This window comes from Cucurbita pepo, chromosome LG20 (genome assembly GCF_002806865.2).
Source record: "Cucurbita pepo subsp. pepo cultivar mu-cu-16 chromosome LG20, ASM280686v2, whole genome shotgun sequence".
NCBI classification, from domain to species: Eukaryota; Viridiplantae; Streptophyta; class Magnoliopsida; order Cucurbitales; family Cucurbitaceae; genus Cucurbita; species Cucurbita pepo.
The window spans coordinates 3276102-3301074 of record NC_036657.1 but is presented as its reverse complement, the minus strand read 5'-3'; the positions used below and the strand labels follow the sequence as shown (position 1 = coordinate 3301074).

General features: G+C 36.1%; 1 protein-coding gene, 1 long non-coding RNA gene and 2 other non-coding genes across 4 annotated transcripts; 3 read left to right on the top strand and 1 right to left on the bottom strand.

Moving 5' to 3' along the window:
• The first annotated feature begins 446 nt into the window (after window positions 1–446).
• LOC111783706 lies at window positions 447–2627 on the top strand. The gene is made up of 3 exons (XR_002813401.1): window positions 447–700; window positions 1229–1548; window positions 2434–2627. It is a non-coding gene; the product is annotated as an uncharacterized LOC111783706 (long non-coding RNA).
• LOC111783728 lies at window positions 471–573 on the top strand. The gene has a single exon (XR_002813411.1). It is a non-coding gene; the product is annotated as a U6 spliceosomal RNA (small nuclear RNA).
• Window positions 2628–3267: 640 nt separating the features above from the next.
• On the top strand, window positions 3268–3370 carry LOC111783726. The gene has a single exon (XR_002813409.1). It is a non-coding gene; the product is annotated as a U6 spliceosomal RNA (small nuclear RNA).
• A 1055-nt stretch (window positions 3371–4425) lies between these two features.
• LOC111782946 (cation-chloride cotransporter 1-like) lies at window positions 4426–24788 on the bottom strand. Its single transcript, XM_023663800.1, is given in 13 exon segments — window positions 4426–5783; window positions 6361–6522; window positions 7061–7461; window positions 7842–7958; window positions 8197–8371; window positions 9131–9358; window positions 10339–10400; window positions 10592–10692; window positions 13879–13993; window positions 21468–21559; window positions 23625–23703; window positions 23940–24080; window positions 24396–24788. Coding segments are annotated over 13 exon segments (2922 nt in total). The 5' UTR covers window positions 24557–24788; the 3' UTR covers window positions 4426–4695.
• Between the last annotated feature and the right edge of the window lie 185 nt (window positions 24789–24973).

The window sequence follows — 24973 nt, the reverse complement described above, 5'->3', positions numbered from 1 at the left end:
TAAAGTGAGACTTTATAAGAAGGTACAAATTGCGACACGTTTTGAAATTTGAAATCCTTATGTTAAACACACGTGATAGTGAAGGAAAATGGGTCTAGAATACCGTAAAAGTAGTATAAGATAAGTAACTATATGAAACAAGTTTTAAGAAATATTTGTATTAGTGATTATGACGATGGACACGTGTCAATCTAATTATATTTTGGACCACGCTGTTTGCCATCAAGAGTAGATGGGAATTTGTAATTATTTTTATATTTTAAAATTCTGAAATTTGAAGTAATTTATCTCAAACAGAGCATAAATAAAATGTTCCATTTTTAATGCCTTTTGAAATGTAAATGAACAAAGAAAATAAATATTCGTAATAAATAACAATTAATATGGGCCAGCCAAATCTCTTACTATCCCACATCGCTTAGTTTTAGATATATTAGGCGTTTATATTGTGTAGGCGATACCAAGCGATTGTCCCTTCGGGGACATCCGATAAAATTGGAACGATACAGAGAAGATTAGCATGGCCCCTGGGCAAGGATGACACGCACAAATCGAGAAATGGTCTAAATTTTTTTTCTAAATTACCAATTGTTGTGATTTTACGACCTTACCCCTCCCAGATTTATCGTTTTCTCCTCTGGCCGTGGAGAGCTCGCAGTATCCATGGCTTCCTTCTTGGTCGTCGTCTTCTTCCGACACCGTAAGTATTCATCGGTTTCTATTTATTTTTGGGTTTTCCATATTTTTCTACTTTCAAGTTGCATGCATAAGCTCGTTTTCTAGCAATTTTGTCCTAACCAACTGATTTCGGTGCGGAAAAGCTTGAATTCCTGCATTAGGGTTACGTCTCCTTTCCTGATTCTCTCTTTTCCTATACGTTTGATTTAAGCTGTCTATGAGTGCTGGTTTGAGTTGGATTTTGGTGCTTTATCATTTTCTTTTCCTACGAGGAAGACGGATGGAGCATCCAATTAGGGTTTCGTTCGTGATTTTTAGTTTCTCAGTATTCAATTGAGTCAACTCTTTGCTGTACTATGTGTTCCGCTTCATTCTTGTTTGTAGGTTATGAATTGAATACGTTTCTTCTATCTTGCTTGGCCATGGAATATGATTGCGAACAAGTAACGTAAACAAAATGCTCTGGAATTGGATCTGGGTTTATGTAGAACAAGATAGTATTGGGATTTTTGTTTATCTGGGATTTGTAATTGAATGGTGTTTCTTTCAGGGAGATCCAAGAAGATGTCAACTTATTGTTGCTATTCACCAAGATCATAAGCATCAAATATTTGTTCATTCAGCTCAAACTGTGACAACATCATCCGATGATCCAAGAAGATACCAAGCATTTGATCGCATTTGATCGCTTCCCCCTCACAGCACAGGGGAAGTAGTTGACACCCTTGACATAATGAACAGATGAACCCTCATGGAGTGACAATAGATTCTGCACTATAGGCCTCCAAAAGACTGCCCTGCCATGGCTATTTGCTTGCTCTTCTTTCTAAAATGGAAAGGGAACGCTGTTTCTTAAGGCGTGCCAACCTGGTGAGTGTTTGTTATGATTATGTTAGATCATGAACGGCTTGTTTTACGTTATTTGGTCCTAGAATCTAGTTGTTTGCTTTACGGACTGTTTTGGATTGACTAGGTACCTTGTAAGAATGTTTAAGGCCATGACTTTAAGGCCATGACTAGGTACCAATAGGAATTAAGGTCTACTTGGTGTTACCCACATAGGAATTCTAGGAATCATGGAGGTATACTACTACTGAGTTAGCCTTAGCCTTAGCCTGGTCATGCCTAGAGAGTCATGACTTTATACTTTTCCAACTCGAGGAGGATGGTATGAACAAGTAGTTTACCCTTCTAGCTTGAGAAAGTAGTGAATATGTAGTTACTATTCCTAAGGCAAGTAGTTTACCGTTCTAACCTGGGGAGGGTGGTATGAATAGGTAGTTTACTGTTCTAGCTTGTAAAGGCAATTTGACAGGTAGTTTACTAGTCCTATGAACAGGTAGTTGTTGCTCGACACCACTAGGAAGAATCATCCGAATGGAGCCCAGTAGGTATACACGTGTGGAGTACGATCATCGTTTTTAGAGCAAAGGGGCTCCTCCATACATTTGAGAATTAACCTAGGGCCTTTCTAGGGTTACAGTGACTCAATATGCATTTAGCCCAAGGTTGACTACGTAAAACTCAGAGTTTTAGATCACTCCTTAAAGGAGGTATGCATAGGGGTTTAAATATATATGAACCATAAAAGGTTAGCATAGACTTTGAGCCACAATTTTGGCTAACTCTAGGGGGTATGAGCACACAACTTCAAACTTCAAAGTGCGTGTATATGAATTTAGTTTGACGAGAGCTCATAAGTAGATTGCTTACGGAGTATATTAATACTCACTATTACTATATTTTATTTTCCAGGTGACCAGTAGCTTACTAACCATAGTGAGGGACGTGTTGAGCCGTGTGGTTGCGGAGGGTACGTTAATCCGAGTTTTGTGAACTACTCGTTTATAACTTTTGAAACACCCTCAACCCTTGGTTTGTGAATGAATTCTGTTGGGTACACCTTTAAAACTTACTAGTATTGTTATAATAATTTGTATTCTCATGCATTGAAAGCGGGTCGGGTCGCTACAATAATTCTCAAAACTCATAATTTTCACTTCTCAAAAACTAACTTACTACATGAATATTCACTATTGATCGAGTGAACCTGAATATAAGTAGAATTCAAATTACATACCCATCGTACCAAATTTGAAAGTTATTGTCAACAAATTTCTTGAAAACTCTCATTAAAATATTTTCATTTATAAGTACAAATTACAACACTTTTTAAAATTTAAAATTTGAAATCTTGAAGATAAACACTCGATAGTGAAAGAAAAACACGTGATAGTGGAAGGCAAATAGGTCTAGAATACTGTTTTTAAGAAATGGTTGTAGGAGTCGACTATGACAATAGTAATTATTTAGGGTTTAGGAACCCGTTTATATCCTATTATATTTTGGAATTTGTAATTATTTTTATATTTTAAAATTCTGAAATTTGAAGTAATTTATCGCAAACAGAGCATAAATAAAATGTTCCATATTTAATGCCTTTTGAAATGTAAATGAACAAGGAAAATAAATATTCGTAATAAATAACAATTAATATGGGCCTAGGCATGGCCCAATCTCTTACTATCCCACATCGCTTAGTTTTATATCTATTAAGCGTTTATATTGTGTAGGCGATACCGAGAGGTCGTCCCTTCGGGGACATCCGATAAAATTGGAACGATACAGAGAAGATTAGCATGGCCCCTGCGCAAGGATGACACGCACAAATCGAGAAATGGTCCAAATTTTTTTTTCTAAATTACCAATTATTGTGATTTTACGACCTTACCCCTCCCAGATTTATCGTTTTCTCCTCTGGCTGTGGAGAGCTCGCAGTATCCATGGCTTCCTTCGTTGTCGTTTTCTAGCAATTTTGTCTGAAAACTGATTTCGATTCGGAAAAGCTTGAATTCCTGCATTAGGGTTACGTCTCCCCTCCTGATTCTCTCTTTCCCTATACGTTTGATTTGAACTATCTATGAGCGCTGGTTGCTTTGCAGGAGTTTGATTTTGGTGCTTTATCATTTTCTTTTCCTACGATTAGGGATTCGTTCATGATATTTAGTTTCTCGGTGTTCAATTGAGCCAACTCTTTGCTGTTCTGTGTTCCGCTTGATTCTTGTTTGTAGGTTATGAATTGTGTTCCGCTTGGGTCAGTTTGATTGAGTGACTCCAACAACTATAAAATTCACAACTCGACTCTTTTTCACTAAGCTTGATATCCGTAGTCTTGTCTGTCGAATTCTCTATAATGGTCGACACCGTCCTCTTGGTTAAGGTTCTGGTTCCGGAGTTCAGTCTCATGAATCTTGCTGGCCTCTCTGACTTGACCCTATTTACCTTATCCATTCGTCTAGCATCAATTTCATAATCAAAAGTTGGATTGAGTTACCCATCTCTCTATTTTCGAGTTAAGTTGGATTGAGTTGAGTTATCAAATGATTTTGTTTAACTATTTAAAGAAATCCTAATTATCATAATCAAAATCTCATAAAACTCGATATAAAACATTCATACATTCATAAATCACAACACATCACTAACATTGGTTATTAAAAGGGCAGTAATGTTGAATTGTAACTCTATTTTCGAGGGGGAGAAGTTGATACGCAGAGAGAGAGAGAGAAGTCACATCACAAACAAACTCAAATTTTTTGTTTTTAAAAAATCAACTCAATACAAACCGAATTTTTTTTAACCCAACCCAACTTTTATGGTTTGGATTGACTAGTTCAAGTGAGTCGAGTTCTCGAGTCATAAGAAGTAACAAAAGTGAGAAATGAAATCTTTGGGAGCTTTTTCAAGTACAAATTCAATGACTAATGTCTGATAGCATAAAAGTCTTACAAAAGGTTAACTGCATCTCGATAATGGCTATTTAATTTCAAAATTTCTGAGACTAATATGGTAATACAAAGCTGAAAAAGAAGACCTGTGATGGATAGTACAAAGAATGATTGTAATCTAAAATGCTACAAGACTTGGAAGAAAAGAAAAGGTAAAAAAAGGTAAAAATGGAAGTCAATATGAACAGCAATCAAGGAATTAACACTGAAGTAAGCAAGAAACTGAAACTTAAGTGAACAAAGTTACAACGTCTCTGCGGTATCCTCTAACGATCAAGAGCCGAGGCACGTTCTCAACCAACAAATCCAAGTACTCCATATAGAAGTATGCGGGATGGTCGACAGGAGGTGGCGGGAGGCTAACGAGCACGACAGCAGCCATCCTCGAGTATCTCAGAATTGTCGAGTTCAACTTGAGAGTTGTATTTAGAAACTTCCCAACCTGCTGCTCATTCACACTGACAGGCTTCCCATCAGCCATGAGTGTGGTACCTCTGCTCTTAGCTGCTGCCTTCATTTCACCTAAATAACTAGCAATCCTCCCTTGAGCAGCAGTGAAGGCTTCCATTGATTCGTCTGGTTGCGCGCCCTCCACTTGCGTGTCCCATGATTTTATCGTTATAACGATCACCTCAGCTTGCATCCGAAGATCATATAAAAACTTTTTGACATCAGCTTTGAGGCCCTCCGCGTCGGAATCCTCCTCTGCAATGCAGAACACCTGAATCTTACAGCTTTCAAAGGTCTCCTTTGTAAGGAGAAGCTGAGAGAGGAGAAGCATAAGACCACCATCTCTCACAATCCAGTACAAGTCGATAGTTCCATACTGCCTCTGAAATTCATTAGGCCATTCATCCAGACCCTTAACAATGACAACTGCTTTGTTAGCATCAATGCAGTCGTTAATTATTCCAACAAAAGTAGTCGGAATTTCTATTAGATTTTCACGACGCCATATTTCTGGATATCGCATCACTACAATATTTGGCTTGAGATTTCCGAGACCCATCGTCTGAACGATCCCCCTGAAACCTTCAGACATTGTGGGAGCCACAACAATCTCTGCCACACCTTCACAGCGTTTGTAATCAATATATGTAGCAAGCTGCTTGCAGGCAGCTTTTGCATCTTCAACCCGTTCATGGTAATCTCCATCTAGAATGGAGACAAATATGGACATTCCACGGCCTTTTTTCTTCATGCAGTTTGCAAAATCTGCAAGTTTAGGGTGACAGGGTACATTTTCTGGCAGCTTTCCCCATGGCCGGCAAAATATCAAGGGAATGGGATACCAATTCTTTGGGTGGACTTGGCTAGCTGCAATATAAAAATACTGCTATATTAACAACAGTAACAAACATCTACAGCAGTACATCCACTCATATGTAAGCCAAAGATAGCGAACGGGTCATCAAACTCGCAAACAACGAAGGAGAAGAAGAAAGAAAGGCACGTCCTGTATGACTCCCAGCATAAAAAGAGAACTGTTAACCTTGGACAAACCGAACATTACGGATTCCTAGGAGTTGGAACATTAACATTAATGGTAAGCAAATTCTACTAAACTTTAACATGATTGGTAAGCCAAATTCCTGGTCTAAGACCTAGTAAGTCCCCATAGTTAAAGCAGATACAAAGCTCTATAACAAAGTGAAAGCATGCAGCGAAAAAAATCCTTAAAAAGAATTCAGGTTACCATACCCCTTCCCACTGCCTTTCCACGATCAGTAATTACAAAGCTAATAACCGAACCTATCTATAACAGTGCAAATGGTTCTCCACAACAGAACAAGTTATAGATGAACATCCAAATTAAATGAAACCAAAAACACTACCATAAAGCAAATGACCCAAAAACTATAGTCAAGATAGTGTTTATAGGTATTATGCTCACCTCCAAGTGAACGAAGACTGCGAAGAGCAAGTTGAAAATATGCACTCTTGAAACCATCACCCCAGTCCCCAGCCTTACCCCTAAGGCATACATAATAATATAGAAGGCTGGCAAGGGCTAGAGACACTATCGTGAATGACCACGAGATCAAGAACATTATCACTGTAAACAAAGAAGAAAGAAATTGATTAAATGACATCTCATAATGGTTCGGAGGGAGGGACAGAGAGAGCCATGCAGGAGATGACAGGCAAATAAATGGTTCTAATGACTAGCAAAACGTATCTCATGTCCAATAAATAACAGTTAGTTGATGCAAATATTTCGATCCTTAGATTTTGGGAATGCAATTAGTCACGTGTCCGATAGAAACATCAGAAAGAAAAATATTACCTTATTTTTCATTCATAACAAGTAGAACATACAAGAATTTGTTGACTATGTTGCACGAATTATAATGCTATTCATCATTGAATTTATTAGCAATTGTACGCACTTAAATAAAATGGGGAAAAAAAACGTTAAAGATTTCTCTTTATTATAGCTACTTTTTGTAGAGTAGTGCGCCAAATAGATACTCTGAGATTTCAAGTAATGGAATAAAATAGAAAGTTTCTGAGCTAAAATCAGAAAAACTAAACAATAAAAAGCACTTGATTCTAAAAATATCACTCACTACATATTTGAAAGTATAGCATACCTACACAAAGTGATGCTCCAAGAAGAGAGAGGCTCCAATGATGGAATCTCCAGCGTGGACGCCAACTGGGAGCGTCTAGTAGGTCCAAAAGGAAGCAGGATAAGTTCACACCAGCATAACAAAGTAGGAAAAACATGGTTACAGTTGGTGTGATAAGATCAAGATTCCCAATTATCACACATCCGATGCAGAGAAATGCAGTAAAGAGGGTTGCAAAGTATGGCTCACTGCCATCTGCTACTTTAAAATAGTTTAGAATAGGCAATATATCATCATTGGCTATGGCTGCTAGTAAGCGAGGGGCTCCTGTCAGACTCTGAAGAGCAGCTCCAAGGGTTGATAAAATAATTCCAACATAAATAAGTGCTGGGAAAGGCCAAGCAACCGTAGCAGTAAGAAGCCTACATAAGAAATTTTGGTTCAGTATAGAAACATTCTGAACTGCTCAACCGAAGCCTACATAAATAATGTATTAGTATCAAATTCCACCCTCCCATCTCTAAGGACTGCTCAACTTTCTATTTATACTACAATTTTGAATCTGATGCCTAACAATGATTTGTAGGGGAAAAAACATAATGCTTCAGCTGTCGCATATTCTCAAGGATTTGACCAATGTCAGAGATCTTTCCCATCCAAATCACTCACTAGCAAATAGTAATAAATGAATAATGGATAATGCAGTGCCTCACTCGCTATAAGCCACTCAAATAGTCATGTATCAGAATTTCCAATGATCTAACATTTACATCAATTCACTTGGTATTATGACATATTTTACCTATCTGTCAACAATTTCTCTCTAGTTGCCAGTGCTCCAAACAACAACACAGAGACCAGATATAATGCAGTTGTTGTCAGAGTTGCAGCCAATGTTCCAATAGGAATTGAACGCNAAAAAAAAAAAAAAAAAAAAAAAAAAAAAAAAAAAAAAAAAAAAAAAAAAAAAAAAGAACAGAAGAAGCTAAAAATATGACCAGTAATAGTAATGCAAATAAATGGGTACTGTAACAGCTTTGCTTTAGGATCAATGGCAACTAAATCCAATATCCGACAATCCTAATTTCAATAAAACAAACAGCTCTCACATAAGCGGAAAGACAATTTGGACTCCATACTGTAGAAATTCAGAAAAAGTAATATGTAATTTTAACTCAATATATGCAAAAGCTGGAAAAATAAAATCCAACCCTTACTTGAAATTCCAATAGACTTTTCCTAAAGGATCAGGAATTCCAGCACTGTTCGTCATCTGATAATCTGAACTCCAATTTTCTTTAAAAGATTCCAAACTCAATCCTGTGATGCCATCTGAAGAACATAGCAAAGAAAGCACCAATTCAATTCCTCCACTATATTATGTATACCTTTGATAAAAGAGACGAAAAATTAAATGACCTTCATTATAATTATATTGGAAAACTTAACTCGCTATAGCATTGTTGAAAGACCCTGGCCAACTGATGGTTAAATATGTATGAAGTATTGTTACATCCAAGGTCTCATACAATTTTATTTAATGCTAATTTAAAGCATACGAAAAAGTCCAACACAAATCTTTTATTTTTTGCTGCAAAATGTCAACTAGGTATTATTACTTGTTTTTTAAAAACAATGAGAAAGAGAAAAGAAATCTTTAAGAAAAAAAAGGTCGACCAAGTAAATCAAAATCCCTAAATACTACTAACAATAAATCTGAATAAGTCTCTAAATACTAAGTAACTAAATAATTCTCCTTACTTAGGCTAATCTTTCGACAAGTTTAATAACATTTTGAGATAGCTAGTTGTATCTAAAAGACAAGCCGAGATGCACACATAAGTTAATCAAGACCTCTAGGTACCCACAATAATTTATACTAGAAAAGAGTCCGAAGAATCAACTAGGCAGACATTTGTAACACATCTCCATTCAACTTTAGAGGTAATTGTAGCGCTTGAAATCTGGCAGGTTGACAATTTGCAAGATGCAGAATGCAAACTTAAAGAACAGTCAGGTGTACATGCGGCTCACATATTTAAAAGGACATGCTCATAAGAAATTATTATGCATTAAAAATAAAAAAGTCACCTGAAGGGTTGTTTTTTCTTGCCACAAAAATTCCAAGAAATATGCTAACCACTGAGAACAAGACTGGAATAAGGAAAGCAGGAGCAACCCTATTAATCATTTTCACACCACCAAATACAATGAAGCACAGAAGAATCGTCACAATAATGCCATAAACTTGCAAGTCATGTGAACTTGGACTTTGTATTGGTGCTGCAACAGTTGTTCCATTAACTTTTGTTACAGTCTCTGCATCGCAATAACAAAATGATCAACGTACTGCAACAGATCTCTCTGATAGAATTTGTCTTGCTGATGAAAAATATCTAGAATGCCATAAAATATCTAGAATTTGTCTTGCTGATGAAAAATGCCATACTGTTTTGGAATAGACAATAGCACAAATTACAATGTGAAAACATTTAACTTAAAGGAGAAGCTGGTGAGATATTCTTATAACAAAGCTTCCAATATCGATACTATCTAAACCAGCATTATAGAACTCCATATGCTTTTGCAAGAGTCCATTGTATTAAATTAGATTGCCATCCAATCCTTAGTTGCAATTCCACCTATTATATGATATTATTTAGTTTTATATAAAAGAAAACATTCTCCACTGTAGTGATGTAGAAAACCATGATTATTACTTAAAAATGACATTACTTCGTTGTAAAAAGAAAGCCACCGTGTCTTCGAGAAACTAAACTATAGTAATAATGTTTCATATGTAAAATTATAACAACCTCTCAGATCAGACAAATATATCCTTGCTATAAATAGAAAACTAAATTAATAAAAATACCCTAGAACTTTATACTTTGTCTCAAAAATACCCCTAAACTTTCAAAAGTTTCAATAATACTCTCAAACTTCAAAAAATGTCTCAAAATATCCTTCAACTTTTAAAAAAATGTTTAAAAATACCTTTACCATTAGTTTTGGATGGAAACCATTAATATTTTGTTTCAAAAATATCCTTAAACTTTCAAAAGAGTTCTAAAAAATTCCCTTTTAACTTTTAAAAGTGTTCCAAAAATACCTATTGGTAAATTTTGAAAGTTTAGGGATACTTTTATTCATTTATCCTAAATAGAAATTAGAAACTAAAAATTTGATATTGAGTTATAATGAAAACTAAGAGATCCACAACTGATAACAATATAAAAAGGCTAAGTAAATAAAGAACAGTTCATGTCTATATACTAGCAGCAAAGACTCATCATCACCTCTGAATAGCCCTGCAGCTGGTACAGCATTCAAAAATGTTTCTACAGCTCCCAACACATAACTGAACCAACAGATGGAGAGAAGGCAAAGTTAACATAAATACAGAGCTAATGCAAATTTAAACTTAAAAAGGAAAAAAAAAGCAGCTAACAATAAAAGAATAGTAAGACTACTACAACTCTGAAGTCTTCAATATTATACCAATCACATATATCGACGACCATCAAAGTTAAATTAAGCATTTATACTCACAGAGCACCAGCAACTGCATTTCCGAGAAAGAAACATAGCCCAATGCTAACTCCAACCTCTGGACCAAGGGCACGACCTATCAGATAATATGGTCCCCCACCCTAGAAGAAATAAACGATCAAACAACTTACTTGACATCCAAGCATATTCAAGGGAAACTTAGCTGGTATTTTTCTCACTACCAAACTAATGGGACAGGCATTTTATGTGACAAATTACTCCATGAAACTGTCAGTGAATAGCCGAAAAACAACATTCAATTGGATAAATTATCAATACAAAATCTTTGGTGAGACCTACTTGCAAGTGAAGACTCATTTTTATTACTCCTTTGGAAGAATAAAGATCTTTTAGACCATAAGAAATAAACTGACAGATTAGACAATGTGACATTCAATAAGGTCGGTCGATCTATCACCTTCGGAAAGGAAATTGTGTTGCCAAGAATAGAGCATCTTCTTAATGTTGTCTATAATAGGTTCCCAAAATAATTGAGAAGGTTTTCCATATAAAGGGGAGCCCCAAGTAAGCAGTTGGCCATTCACCCACCTTGCACACAAATTTGTTGGCAACAGAATCCACACAAACAACATTGCAGTTGATGCCCAAAAACTCAGATTTATGCCTAAAACCAGAAGCTTCTTCAAAAAGGTAAATCAAGCTACGGAGATTATTGATATCATCTTTTTTGTTGGGGGAGAAAATAATTGTCATTGACAAACAATAGATGATTGATTTGAGTGGAACCGTTGTCCAGAATATAACCTTCAATGAAGTCATGATTAGCTGTCAAGGACAAGAACCTGTTAAGACGATCTATCACAATGATGAAGAGGAAAGGAGACGAAGGGTCACCTTGACAAAGGCTGTGGCTTTATTTTTTCCCCTTGGTTAACAGTTGATGATGGTGGACAAGTTGGTTGATGATACGCAACCTTTGATCCATAACCTCCATTTGGATCCAAACCTTTTGACTCTCAACATTTCATCAGAAAAATCCCAATCAGCCCTGCCAAAGGCTTTTTCTACATCAAGTTTGATGACCACCCCTTTAGTCCACTTTCTATGCCAATCTCCAATGCAATGGCAATGAATGATGCATCCAAAATTTGTCTTCCTTCAACAAAGGCTGATTAAAAATCCATGATGGTTGATGGAAGGACTTTCTTGAGCCAATTAGAAAGGACTCTAGCAACGACTTAGTAAAGACAAGTGATAAAGCTTATGGGCCTATAAACCCCAACTTTTCTAGCACTGGTTTTATTCGGAATATAGCAAATTTAGGTTTCATTGACATTGTTGTTGATGATACCTGAAAGAAAAAAATCTGAACACTCTTGTTATGTCGGGTTTAAGGATGTTTGACTTTCTAAAGAATTCAGCAGTGAATCCATCCGGCCTGGGGGATTTACTAGAACCCAATGCTTTAACTGCAAGCCAAATTTCATTCTCTGTGAATGGGGCTTCTAACGAGCAGCTATGTTCAACAATGACAGGTCTCAATTGATAGGATGAGGGAGGAATCTCCTATCTGTATTTTTTGTGAAGAGTTATGAATAGAAATTTCTTTCTGCGTTGTGAACTTGTTCTTGTTCTTTCATGCTGGTATGGTCATAATAAAAAGGCCACAATCTTCGAACCAAGGAGCAAGCGCCATCAAATGGGAATTGGGAGTAAAAGTGGAGCTGTCCTTGGGAAGAAGGATTAAAACACACCGAAGCCCCTCAATGGGTTCAGACAACATAGATGGAGGAGAATCAGAGGCACTTTGTAGGGGTCTGGACAGGTAAAATTTTGTTTCTGCTTTCGAGAGAAGGGGAATGACGGTTGTAGTACTTCTGTGTAATGTTGAATTTCATGTTTGAAACTATTTATGTAAGTCCATGGCCTTATTTCAAAAATATTGATTATGAATTTTCGCACTTAAGTCTTAAGCATGCATGAGTTGCCGTCACTAATTAGGTTAAGAAAATTAGGGGCATTACAGTTTCCATGTCCCATTTGCCAATAAGTAAGCAACCAATGTTTATCCAACCCCCATAAGAAGGTACAAGGTGTTACTTAAAATATTCCCCGCAATTCTATGGGGAATAAAGAAGTTGATAAGACCACACTTTTTGCCAATCTTTACAGAAACCCAAAATTTTTGCTTCGTTGGTTTTATTGTAGAAATAAAGGTCCTTATAGGAAGGTTGGTGGCCCTCACTAATGGCAGCTTTAGTTTCTAAGCTGAAGAAATTGACAAGGCCTACAAAGTAATCCATTTTTTCGCTTGATCTCCTGCAGGGATCAGCAGACGGCTTTTTCTCCATTGTAGTCCAGCTTCACCAGACACGGTATCCTTTCTTAGTAAAACTTTTCTCAATCCAAACTATTTGATCGTCAATCCTTGTCTCTTTGAGAAATTTCTAGTTCAAAGGCGAGGTGAGAAGAGACTTAAGAGTATCATTGATCAATCACAAAGTACTCCAATGAATCAATAAGGAAAATGCTTCGTCGAACACGGGAGCCTTGAGAGGTTGGGTCTACTTCAATCAAAAACATTTTTCTTTCTATCGAGATTGCTCTAATTTGTTGTGGCCTAGACATGGTAGAGATGGGTGGGGATGGGAGAATAGATTAAGGGGTGGAGATATGGTGGCAGTTCTGGCCAGGTGGAGGAGTGGATTAGGGAAGGAAGAGAGGAGGGAATGGAGAGAGGTTAGATATGGTGAAGTTTTTTTTTTTTTTTTTTTTTNCTAGACATGGTAGAGATGGGTGGGGATGGGAGAATAGATTAAGGGGTGGAGATATGGTGGCAGTTCTGGCCAGGTGGAGGAGTGGATTAGGGAAGGAAGAGAGGAGGGAATGGAGAGAGGTTAGATATGGTGAATTTTTTTTTTTTTTTTTTTTTTTCAAAGGGTCACTATACAATCTAGATCCACAAAACTAATATTTTATGGAATCTTTTAATGAGAATCAATATTTTGACTGCTAATTATCTTTCATGCATGACCTTCTCCTAGAGCTTTTAGCGAGTTTCCACTATAATATACCTAAGCGAGCACTTAAATCTAAATTTTGATTTACAACTTAAAATTATTGAAGTCAGTTGAATACCAAATGCATCATTGAATATTTTATAGATACTGCTATATTCTTCCTCGTATAAATCGACGCTCTTAATAGTTCACTACAAATTAATAAGTTTTGGAACAGCACCACCAGAGGTAAACCAACCACAGCCATAAGAATATTATATGCAATTAGGAAGTTATGGGCAATAAAATTCAACCTAGGAAATGTACCTTCATTGCACCATTAGTTGCAATAGCACTTAGTGAGATCGAAGTCAAGAACGTACATAAACCACAAAACGACACCAGCACTAATGACTCACCAATACCAGCCATGCCAACAATCCTGCGTTTTTGTTCATAATAGAAACATCTGTCATTTAGATAAGAGAAAGTATACAAAAAAGTCTCCCATAAAACAGGACTTAACAAACAGGCAACCAGCAACGGATTCACTATAACAAGAAGGAACCCCAATTGTTGATTGTACTAAAAAAAGGAGATTACAGAAGAAATTAGGCACATGGACTCATGCATGTTAGCTCATTGAAAAACCAGACGAAATAAATTCATATAAAACAAAATGCAATGCAAGGTATATATCACCATATGTCTAAATCACTAAGAAAAGTATGTTCGGCGTATAGGGGGGCCTTCTATTCCAGATGGACAATTTAAAGGACAGATGTGTTTGCTCTGTCATATTGACCTACAGAAAGAAGAACATATTGCGGTTTCCACCCAACATAGCTAGACTAAACAACTAGGGAATTTAGGAAAGTACCTAACCTGCTAACCCACTTCCAGACCTCATAAACGTGACTTGTCATTTTTTAAAAAATAATAATAATAATAATAATAAAATATAACAGAACTTCATTAAAGTCAAAAAAGGTTATGGGAAACATCTCCCTTGAAACCTTAACCAAAAAACATGGATTATATGAAACACCCTCGATCAACTATAATCGACAAGAACGAACAAAAAAATTTGCAAAATAATCCAAATGGAAGCAATATATTTCACAGCCGAACAAGGAAAAATCTCAATGGAAATTTCCCAAATCCAAGTGGGAATTAAAATTATGGACCACCAAAATGTTGGAAATTTGAAGAAAAGGTGGTGTTTAATTGGGGTTGGAATGACATAGGAGAAGGATGGTTTAGGAAATCTAGAATTTGGTTCAACTGGAGTTGGCCCATTGAATGAATTTGGCCCCTGTAAATTGCAATTAGGGTTGGAAAAGTTTCATAAATTGCCCCCATCCTATCTCCCTTTTTTTTCATCGTGAGCCACCAACTCCCAAGCATTTCTTTCTTATTCAACCTTCACCGGTAAAGGTGACGGCTTTTTCCATTTGACTAAAGTGATGGTGGTGGCGGCCACACCACATTAGAGTCATGTGCGGGGAACTGACACGCCTCCGACAAAGTTGTGGCAAGATTGTCACCCTCTGATGACGCTGCAACAACTAGCATTGCATGTCCCTATCCGATGGGATCCGACCAATTAGCCACCTCTAACAAACCTGCAACATCTGACACCTCCTCCTCTCTCTTTTCTCTTCTTTTATGTCACTGTGGTTTCAACCGGCTTTTTTTTCAACTTTGATTTTGATTTCTTTCACTTTTCTCCTCTTCTCTCTCTTGAACTCTTTTCGATCATTCAAGGACACTGAACCTAATTTCTTCTCTTCATTTCTCCATTTAGATTTTCAATGCTACCCTAGATGTATTGATTAACATATAAAAATAGTTGGGGAATTATATTTGGTGGTATAACGGTTATTAGTTAGGGATATATCTTAGGTATTAGTTTTTTTCTTTCTTTTTTTTTTTTTTTCTTTCTTTCTTTCTTTCTTTCTTTCTTCTTCTTATAGTTCGTAGTATATTTTATTTTGTTTTCAAAATTTGGTCGGTATAAAAATTTTATTTTTGGGAGTATATTTTATTTTTGGGAGTTAGTTAATAGTATATTTTGTATATCTTATCTTATTTTCAGGATTTTGTCTAGTATATTTTATTTTATTTTTAGGAGTTAGTTGGTAACTTGTATCCTATTTAAACACATTATTGAACACTGCATTTTCTATCCCACTTCTATTCTCATTCTTAACATGGTATCAAAGCATCCATCTTGATTTCTTAAATATTAAAATTTTCTTTGTGGCAGAATCAGCCAAATCCAGCTTCAAAACGTCCGATGTTGATTTAACACATCCTTATTTCATTCATCCCTCTTATCAGCCAAAATATTCACTTGTTCCAATCAAATTAAATGGGACAAATTACCAATCTTGGAGTAAATCAGTTATGCATGCTCTTATTGCCAAAAAGAAAATTGGCTTCATTGATGGCACAATTGAAGAACCATCTCAAGATACAAATTCAACCGAATTTGAACTCTGGAACCAGTGCAACAGTATGATATTGTCTTGGTTAACTCATTCAGTTGAAGCAGATATCGCTGAAGGTATTATTCACGCCAAGACAGCTCATCAAGTGTGGGTTGATCTTCACGATCAATTCTCACAAAAGAATGCTTCAGCAATTTTTCAGATACAAAAGTCAATAGCAATGATGTCACAGGGAACCATGGCTCTGTCAGTATATTTCACCAAGCTCAAAGCACTCTGGGATGAATTGGAAGTGCACCGCACACCATTTACTTGAAATCAACGTCAAATACATGTTGATCAACGCGAAGAAGACAAGTTGATGCAATTACTCATGGGGCTCAATGAGTCTTATAAAACGGTGAGATCTGACATATTGATGATGACTCCATTACCTAATGTGAGGCAAGCATATACATTACTTGTATAAGAAGAGATGAAGCATCAGGTAACTTCTGAACCTACTGAGGATTTCTCAATTGCAGCAACAGTGCAGAAGAAGACAACATATTCAAAGTTCACCCTGGACAAATCATGTGAACACTGCAATAGGAGCGGTCATACAATTGATAAATGTCGAATCCTTAAGTTTCACTGTAAATTTTGTGATAAAAGGGGACATACAGAAGATCGATGTCGACAGAAAAATAATTCTGAAAGGGCAGTACAAGTCAATCAACGCAACAATCGCAGATATCGATCCTCTGCAAATATGGCCGATGTTTCTCAGCTGAATATAGAAGAAGAGTCCCCTAATTCCATTCCAAATTTTTCTTCTAAGCAATTACAACAAATAGCACAAGTCTTATCTGCACTCAATCATCGTCCTTCTGGTAATTCTGACAGTTACATCAATGTTGCAGTTTTGTTTCCCATATCTGCATTATCCATTAACTCTGCTAGTTCTAATTCATGGATTCTCGATAGTGGAGCTACAGATCATATAGTATCCAAAGCTTCTGTTATGACTGAACCCAAGGCTGCAATCATTTCTACAAAAAAATTTGTCTAAACCAAAGGCTGCAATCATTTCTACAATAAATTTGCCTATGGAGAGACAGACAGCACATGTGTCACATATTGCCAATGTTTCCTTTAATCCCGACCTTAAATTAAACAATGTTTTATGTGAGCCTTCATCCAATTTAAACCTGATGTCCATCACCAAACTTACCAATGACTTGAAATGTTGTGTCACATTCTATCCTGATTCTCGTGTTATGCAGGACTTGGCTACGGGGAAGATGATTGGTTCGAGTAAACAATTCGGAGGTCACTATCATATTTCTTCATCTCCAATCAAATCTTCAGCTCATCAAGTATCTCAGTCATTTGATTTGTGGCATTTACGCCTAGGTCATCCTTCATTTTCTCGTTTTAAATTTCTAGCTGATCAATTGCATCTTAATAATGCTACTTTTTCTCATAACGGTAGTATTTGCCCGTTAGCAAAACAAATTAGGTTGTCTTTTCCAAGAAGCTCAATAACAACACATTCTGCCTTTGATCTATTACATTGTGATGTTTGGGAACCTCATAAAATTCCTACCTGTTCTGGTTTACGTTTTCTTCTCACTATTGTTGATGATTTTACTCGATGTACTTGAGTTTTTCTTATGCAACATAAATCAAAAGTACATCATTTGTTAATGAACTTTGTTAAATTTGTTCAAACTCAATTTCATACTACTATTAAGATAGTATGATCAGACAATGAGACTGAGTTCCTATCCTTGCAACCATTTTTTACTTCTTGTGGCATTGAATTTCAACGCACTTGTGTCTATACTCCACAACAAAATGGAGTTGTAGAATGTAAGCATCGTCATATCCTAAATGTAGCTAGGTCTCTTCTCTTTCAGTCACAAGTTCCACTTAATTTTTTTGGGAGGGTGCATTTTACTATTGTCTTATAAATAGAACACCATCACCATTGTTATCTAACAAGACACCCTTTGAAGCACTCTACAAACGATCGCCTACATTTCATCATCTTAAAGTTTTTGTTGTAAATGTTATGCAACTGTAGTACATCCTAAGCAAAAGTTTGAACCTCGAGCAATTCCTTGTGTTTTCTTAGGATATCCTTGTGGTCAGAAAGGTTACAAGTTGTATGACATGCAATCTCACAAATTCTTTATTAGTCGTGATGTTAAATTTTGTGAAGATGATTCTCCTTTTTCATCAGTCTCAAACACTTTACCACTTCGTGATTCATCCTACTCAAACATCTATTCTAATCCTATCCCACCTTCTATTCCTTCAGTTTCTATTTCGTCATCTCCTCCACCTTTTATTCTTTCTCCAGCTTGGCATAATGATTATGAGATGTCTTCTGCAGCCAATCATTTAACCTCTAGCTCAAGTCCCAGCACTGGCATCAGGTATCCCCTTCGTTATTACCTTTTATTCTCTCGTTTTTTTCTCCTACTCAACGTGCTTTTCTAGCTCTTGTGACAGTCCAAACAGAACCTAAAACCTATGATGAGGCAGTTGGTGACCCATCATGGCAGCAGGCTATGAATGTTGAAATTGCAGCTTTGGAACGTAATCATACTTGATTTCTCATTCCTCTACCACCTGGCCACAAAGTTATTGGTTGTCATTGGGTGTACAAGATTAAATACAACTCTGATGGTTCTATTGAACGTTATAAAGCTCGACTGGTAGCAAAGGGATATACTCAGGTTGAAGGTATTGATTACAAAAAGACATTTTCTCCTACATCGAAACTTACTACACTTTGTTGCTTACTCACTATTGTTGCTGCTAGAAAATGGTTCCCTCATCAGTTGGATGTTCAAAATGTCTTTCTCCATGGTAATCTAGACGAGAAAGTCTACATGTCTTTACCACCAGGTCTTCGCCGACAGGGGGAGAATACAACATATCAACTACATAAATCTCTTTATGGGTTAAAACAGGCTTCTCGCAATTGGTTCTCCATATTCTCTACCACTATACAAAATGCAGGCTACACTCCGTCCAAAGCAGATTACTCTTTATTTACTAAGAGTAGAGGTACTTCTTTGACTGCAGTTTTTATTATGTTGATGATATTCTGTTGACACGCAATGATCTCAAAGAAAGTCAACATCTCAAGACTAGCATACTCGAGAAATTTCTTATCACAGATTTAAGAAATTTGAAATATTTCTTAGGCATTAATTTTCTCGATCTAGAAAAAGAATTTTTATGTCTCAAAGGAAGTATGCTCTAGACATTCTTCAAGACACAGGTCTTACAGGAGCACGTCCAGAAAAATTTTCTAGGGAGTAAAATCTGAAATTTTCTAGGAAGTATGCTCTTGGTCAAAGACGTCTACTACCATCTGAAAACAACTTGAGATATACAAGCAATAATGCAATTCTGACTTGTGTGGTTGTCGAACTTCGGTCTATTTCTGGGTTCTGCATTTCCTTGGAAATTCAATCATTTCTTGGAAGTCTAAAAAGCAAACCAATGTGTCTAGATCATCAGCAGAAACCGAGTATTGAGCTAAGGCAAATACTTGTTTAGAGTTAACTTGGCTGAGTTACCTTCTTCAAGACTTGGAAAGTTCTGCTGTTCGAACCAGTATTATTGTATTGTGATAATCAAGCAGCATTACATATAGCAGCCAATCCAGTTGTTCACAAGAGTACGAAGTAAATTGAAATAGATTGTCATATAGTTCGAGAAAAGTTACAAGCTAGAATCATCAAACGGTGTTATGTTTCGACTAAAATGCAATTGGCGGATGTTTTTAGACTAAAATGCAATTGGCGGATGTTTTCACTAAAGCTTTGGAAAAACAACAATTAGATTTTTTTGAAAGACAAGTTGGGTGTGATTGACATGCACTCTCCAACTTGAGGGGGAGTATTAAGATATAAAGATATTTTGGGAATATTTATTTTTTTTCCTTGTTTTTAGTACTTGGTTAGTAGTATATTTTATCTCGTTTTCAAGATTTGGTTAGTAGCATATTTTGTATATTTTATCTTATTTTTCAGGATTTGGTCAGTAGTATAATTTATTTTATTTTTAGGAGTTAGTTGGTGGCTTGTATCCTATTTAAAGTGAACATTGATTAAGATTGCATTTTCCATCCCACTTCTGTTTCTCATTCTTAACATGTATGCATATCCCGATCACCATCCATGGTTTAACTCTTTTTTCTAGAAACATCAATGGAGGGCTCTGATATCAATTGATGCAGCAAGTTTAATATTAGGCCAAATTCAAGGCCAAACAAGGGTAGTCCATCTCTAAGAGTTGGAAGAACTCTCTAGAACAATGTTATACTCACCCTAAAATGGTTATTTATTGTAGTACAAGAAAATAAGACAATTAACTAATTAAACATAAAATTCTAATTAAATACTGATTAAGCTAAATTAACAACTATGAACTCAAATATATAAATTATCTAACAATTCTCCTACATCCGTCATTCCGTCAACGCTAATTCTTCATTCCATCAACACTAACCATTCATTTTGAAGACAATATAAGTAGGAAATATACGCAGCCACTGTAATTGTGACGCAAAAAATGAGGACGCTTTAGAGCAACCTTCCCTCTCCAAATAAAGTTGGTAGCTGCTTCAATTTCAAATATTTAAGATTACTTGAGAATCTAAGCATGAGTGATCGATTGAAGGCGTACTGCTTATTGAAATACAGAGGGTTTCTAAAGAAACTTATGCGAATATCAAAAACATTTTTAAATGCACAAAGGATTTATCTTATCAAACTTTCCCACAATCAATCCCACCCCAACCAAGATCAATTTGGTTCTGTTTTAGCAGAACCAGCCATCAACTGGTTTCCACAATCAATGCCAAACAGGTCTTAGAGTTTCTTTCGTAATACACTAAAAATGTCAGAATATACTCTTCCATCAACTTCATCGTCTCGCTTGGGTCTTAAACCATGCATCCAAAGACAGCATGATACATTTATTGGATGTCAATAACTTGAAAGGAAATGTAAGATTCTTAGGATAGATGCTGTTAAAGAAATCTCTTGGGCCTTATGTTTAGAATGAACTGCAATCGATAGAGAAAATGGGAAAGAGATTGGAAGGATATTTTTGGCTTGACCAAGCTTCATTTCTCTTCTTGGTACTCTTTGTCTAATGTCTTCCGTAACTATTTCTCCCTTCGTAATTAATGCTAATTGAGGTTTTTATGCAAACTCTTAGTGGGAGAAAATAGATTTTGTTTGTAGCTAATTATTGTTACCATGAAAAGTGTCTACTATTTCTTATTAAACTCATCCGAAGATAAGACACTCAACCTCTAGGTTGGTATTACTCAAAGGCCATGGGCCTAACGGGGCATAAGGGTTTCTTTCTCCAGATTTCATGAAGTGCATTAAGCATACACGTGTAAAATACAAAAAATAACATGCAGCAATTGCATTTAAATGAAAGACTTACCAAGTAAATCGAATAAAGTAAATGATTCCCAATATGTTCTGTAAGCATGGGATAAATACACCCATCAATGTACCCGATTTGACTTCAGTGGTCTGCATGAAATGTATTGCACGACGAGCATTAAAATGTATAATTCAAAGGTTAAGAAGAATCAATCAACTGAAATGATACATCATTTTAACCAACTAATAATTGCTTACATGTAAAGTGCATAAAAAAAAAATAAAAAAATGAATCCACTGCACAGAAAACTGAAAACACGAGATTTCTCAAACTACTATTTTAGGCATGAGTTTATGTTGCTAGAACACATTGACACCAATTTCAGAAATGAAACAAGTAAAATAAATAGAATAGGCCCCTTTGTTGGAAAATTATCAGCGCCACAAATATCTTATAATTCAACCAGAGCAACAATAATCTAATTCATAGCTGCATCTAGATTTACTATCATAAGCATCTATTAATAGATGTCGAAAAAATTGATCCCGAAGACAAATGAAGCCAAAGTTTCACATTCCCACGCTGACAATGTCCAGACAAAACATAGCAAAGCAATTACAATGTTTTAACTTCCAAAATTCTCGTGAACAAGTAATATCTGTTGGGATGCTTTTATTTCTCCTTTTTAAGTTTGAGGCACTGTTCGTTAGCTTTATCCTGTTTGCTAGTTCGTTAGCTTTAGGCACTAAAGTCACTAGCAGTTGACTAAATGAAGATGGAAGCATTGAAGCAAGCCACACTCACACCTCCCCTTAAGACTTTTTCTTATCCTTAATACCCTCCAATTCCTTTCCAACAAGATGATTAAATAAAAAAATAGATGCCCACTTATCTACTAACCAAATGACAGCCCCTTTCTCTTCCAAATTTTCCCGCAAGAGACCTTTCATGAACTTCTCTAACAAAGCTCCAGCTGTAAAAGTATTTAAAAATACACATAATAAAATGATTCCACAGAGGACAAATTGGATGAGGGTGAGCTTCCCCTCTTCCTTCGACATAGGCTTTCTATCAAGTTTCAAGATGCCTGACACTAAACCTCAAGGATAATATGGTCAGATAGAAAGAAATCTATGATAATGACCATAAAGGAGATCCCCAAGTAAGAAAGGGCAAGAGCAACTTCATAACTCACCAACAGCGACCAACACAAGACCATGGTCTAATCACCAATGACCCCCAACAATGGTTCCACCCCCCCCCCCCCCCCCCCTTATATATATATATATATATATATATATATATATATATATATATTTAGTAAATATTATTTTTACTTTTTTTAATATTTGTGTTTAATTAAAGCAAGTTGTATTTATATGGTTTATGATTTAAAGTTCTATATTTACTAATTTTAATTGAATTATTTAATTTCTAATTATTCTGATGTCATAGTTAGATCTGAACATAATTTTATTATTTTTTTATTTATTAATTTGTTCACAAGANCCCCAAAAAAAATGAGTTTGCTGAGAATATTAGCATAGCAACCACGATAAAAAAGAGAAAAGGATGAGGATCTCACAACAGCTTATTCAAAAAACCTATAGCAACATAGTTATAACATTCTCAGAATCATTCTGGTTCCTTCTTGATTCTTGACTATATCCTCGTTGACTCATTTCCAATAGTTACTTTGTCTAGAGTTTGTGTATCTGCTAACAAACCACCCTGACAACAGGAGATCGTGAAGGGTAAAAACTCTTATCCTTTCCACTGACATCTCAGATAACAGGTACAGACGAGACACTGTGCTAATAGGTCAAAAGACTTACATCCGCATGTGCTGCCACTAATTTCTTTCGGATAAGGAAAATGAAGGTCAATAATCAATTAAGCCTCTCTCGTTCAACAAATACCTTTAAAAAATTCATCTTATGTCCCTACTTTCTTGAAAGAAAGCCATAAAAAAACCATCACAGCTGAAGCTTTACTCCTCCTAAATCCGATAACCACCTAGCCAATTTCCTCGAGGGAGATGATCTCTCTAGCCATTCTTGTGGTTGCCAACCATGCCCCCAAGGCCAAGAATGGTTGGTGAATTAGGTCGTGCGTCTATAGAGATATTTTGTAACCACTCTGACCGAAAACAATGTAAATATCCAAATGGAGAGTAGGTCAAATAATGCGATAATGCAAGTTAAGATAGTTTACCTTTGGCAATCCTTGAGTGATAGAAATGTTCTCACCATCTCGAGGACTAGTAGGTGCTTGAATTTGTTCCCCCATCATACTAATAATACAACAAACATACTAGAAGTGTTACACAAAATTTAGACTGGCTAATTGAACAAATATAAGTTCTAAAAGAAAATTGCACCATATAGAAAGAGACAATGGCTGGCGATAGTTTTGTGGGTTGCGTCCACTTGATTCCATGCCAAAACTCATCTAATAGATGTATTCAATAAATCTAAGGAAGTTGCTGGCAAACTGCACAGACTAGATACAAAGAAAAAAACATTGTACCTCTTAAGGCCAAGAATATTGACAAGAGAATCAAAACCAAAAAACTCCAGCTTGGATTCTCGCTGGGGGCCATCAACTTCAATACGAGTAGGAGAATTCCCATCTGTTTCAGTGCCCGTCTGAGAATCCACTTTTACATTCCTGCCATAGAAGCAAGAGATCTTAAGCACTCCAAATTTCAACATACAATCTCAAGTCTCCAGAACTTGATCAAAGCAAGCAAAAATGCAGCTCAACATACACAAATTACTGCGTCTAAACCACAAAATCTAAGACCCTTCTTCAAAATTTATAGGTCAAAGATATAACATTCATAATAACGATCAAGACACAACGCCCTTCCTTTTCCCCAAATTAAACAATCGCACCTCCTTAAATCCCAACACAAAATTCACAACAAGTAAAGAATAGTACAACAGTAATCACAAGACCGAAGTAGAAGATAAAACAGATTACTTCAGAGAAATGGGGGGAACGGAGGACGAAGAAGATGATGCCCCCGGATCCATAGAAGACATTTCAAGAACAGCACGATCATGAGCTTCCACAGGTCGGTACTTCCTTCCCCTCTGCCCATGAAACTCCTCTTCCCCGCTCTCAATATCACCATTGTCCATTTCAGAACAGCTCAATATCAAATTCCAGCTTGGGTTCCGGCCGTTTCCTGAGATACCAGATCCAAGAAGAAAACCGAAAACGAATCCCGAATCCGATTGAGAGCGAGCGTATATAGGAAGCAAGATCCCGACCAAAAAAAATGAAAAGAAAATCAGAGAAGAAAATGGGGAAGGGAGAAATTTATGGTTAATTTAAATCTCCCGAAGAAACTGTTTTGAATGTGGAAAAAACGACTAGAATAATACTAAATTTTGTGTTTTGAGTTTTGGTCAATAAATTAAAATGTTTAGTGAAAAATTTTGGGTTAGCTGACTTCTTTTTTTTTTTTTCATGTTTTATTATATATATATATATTTTATATATATATATATATATATATATATATATATATATATATATATATATATATATATATT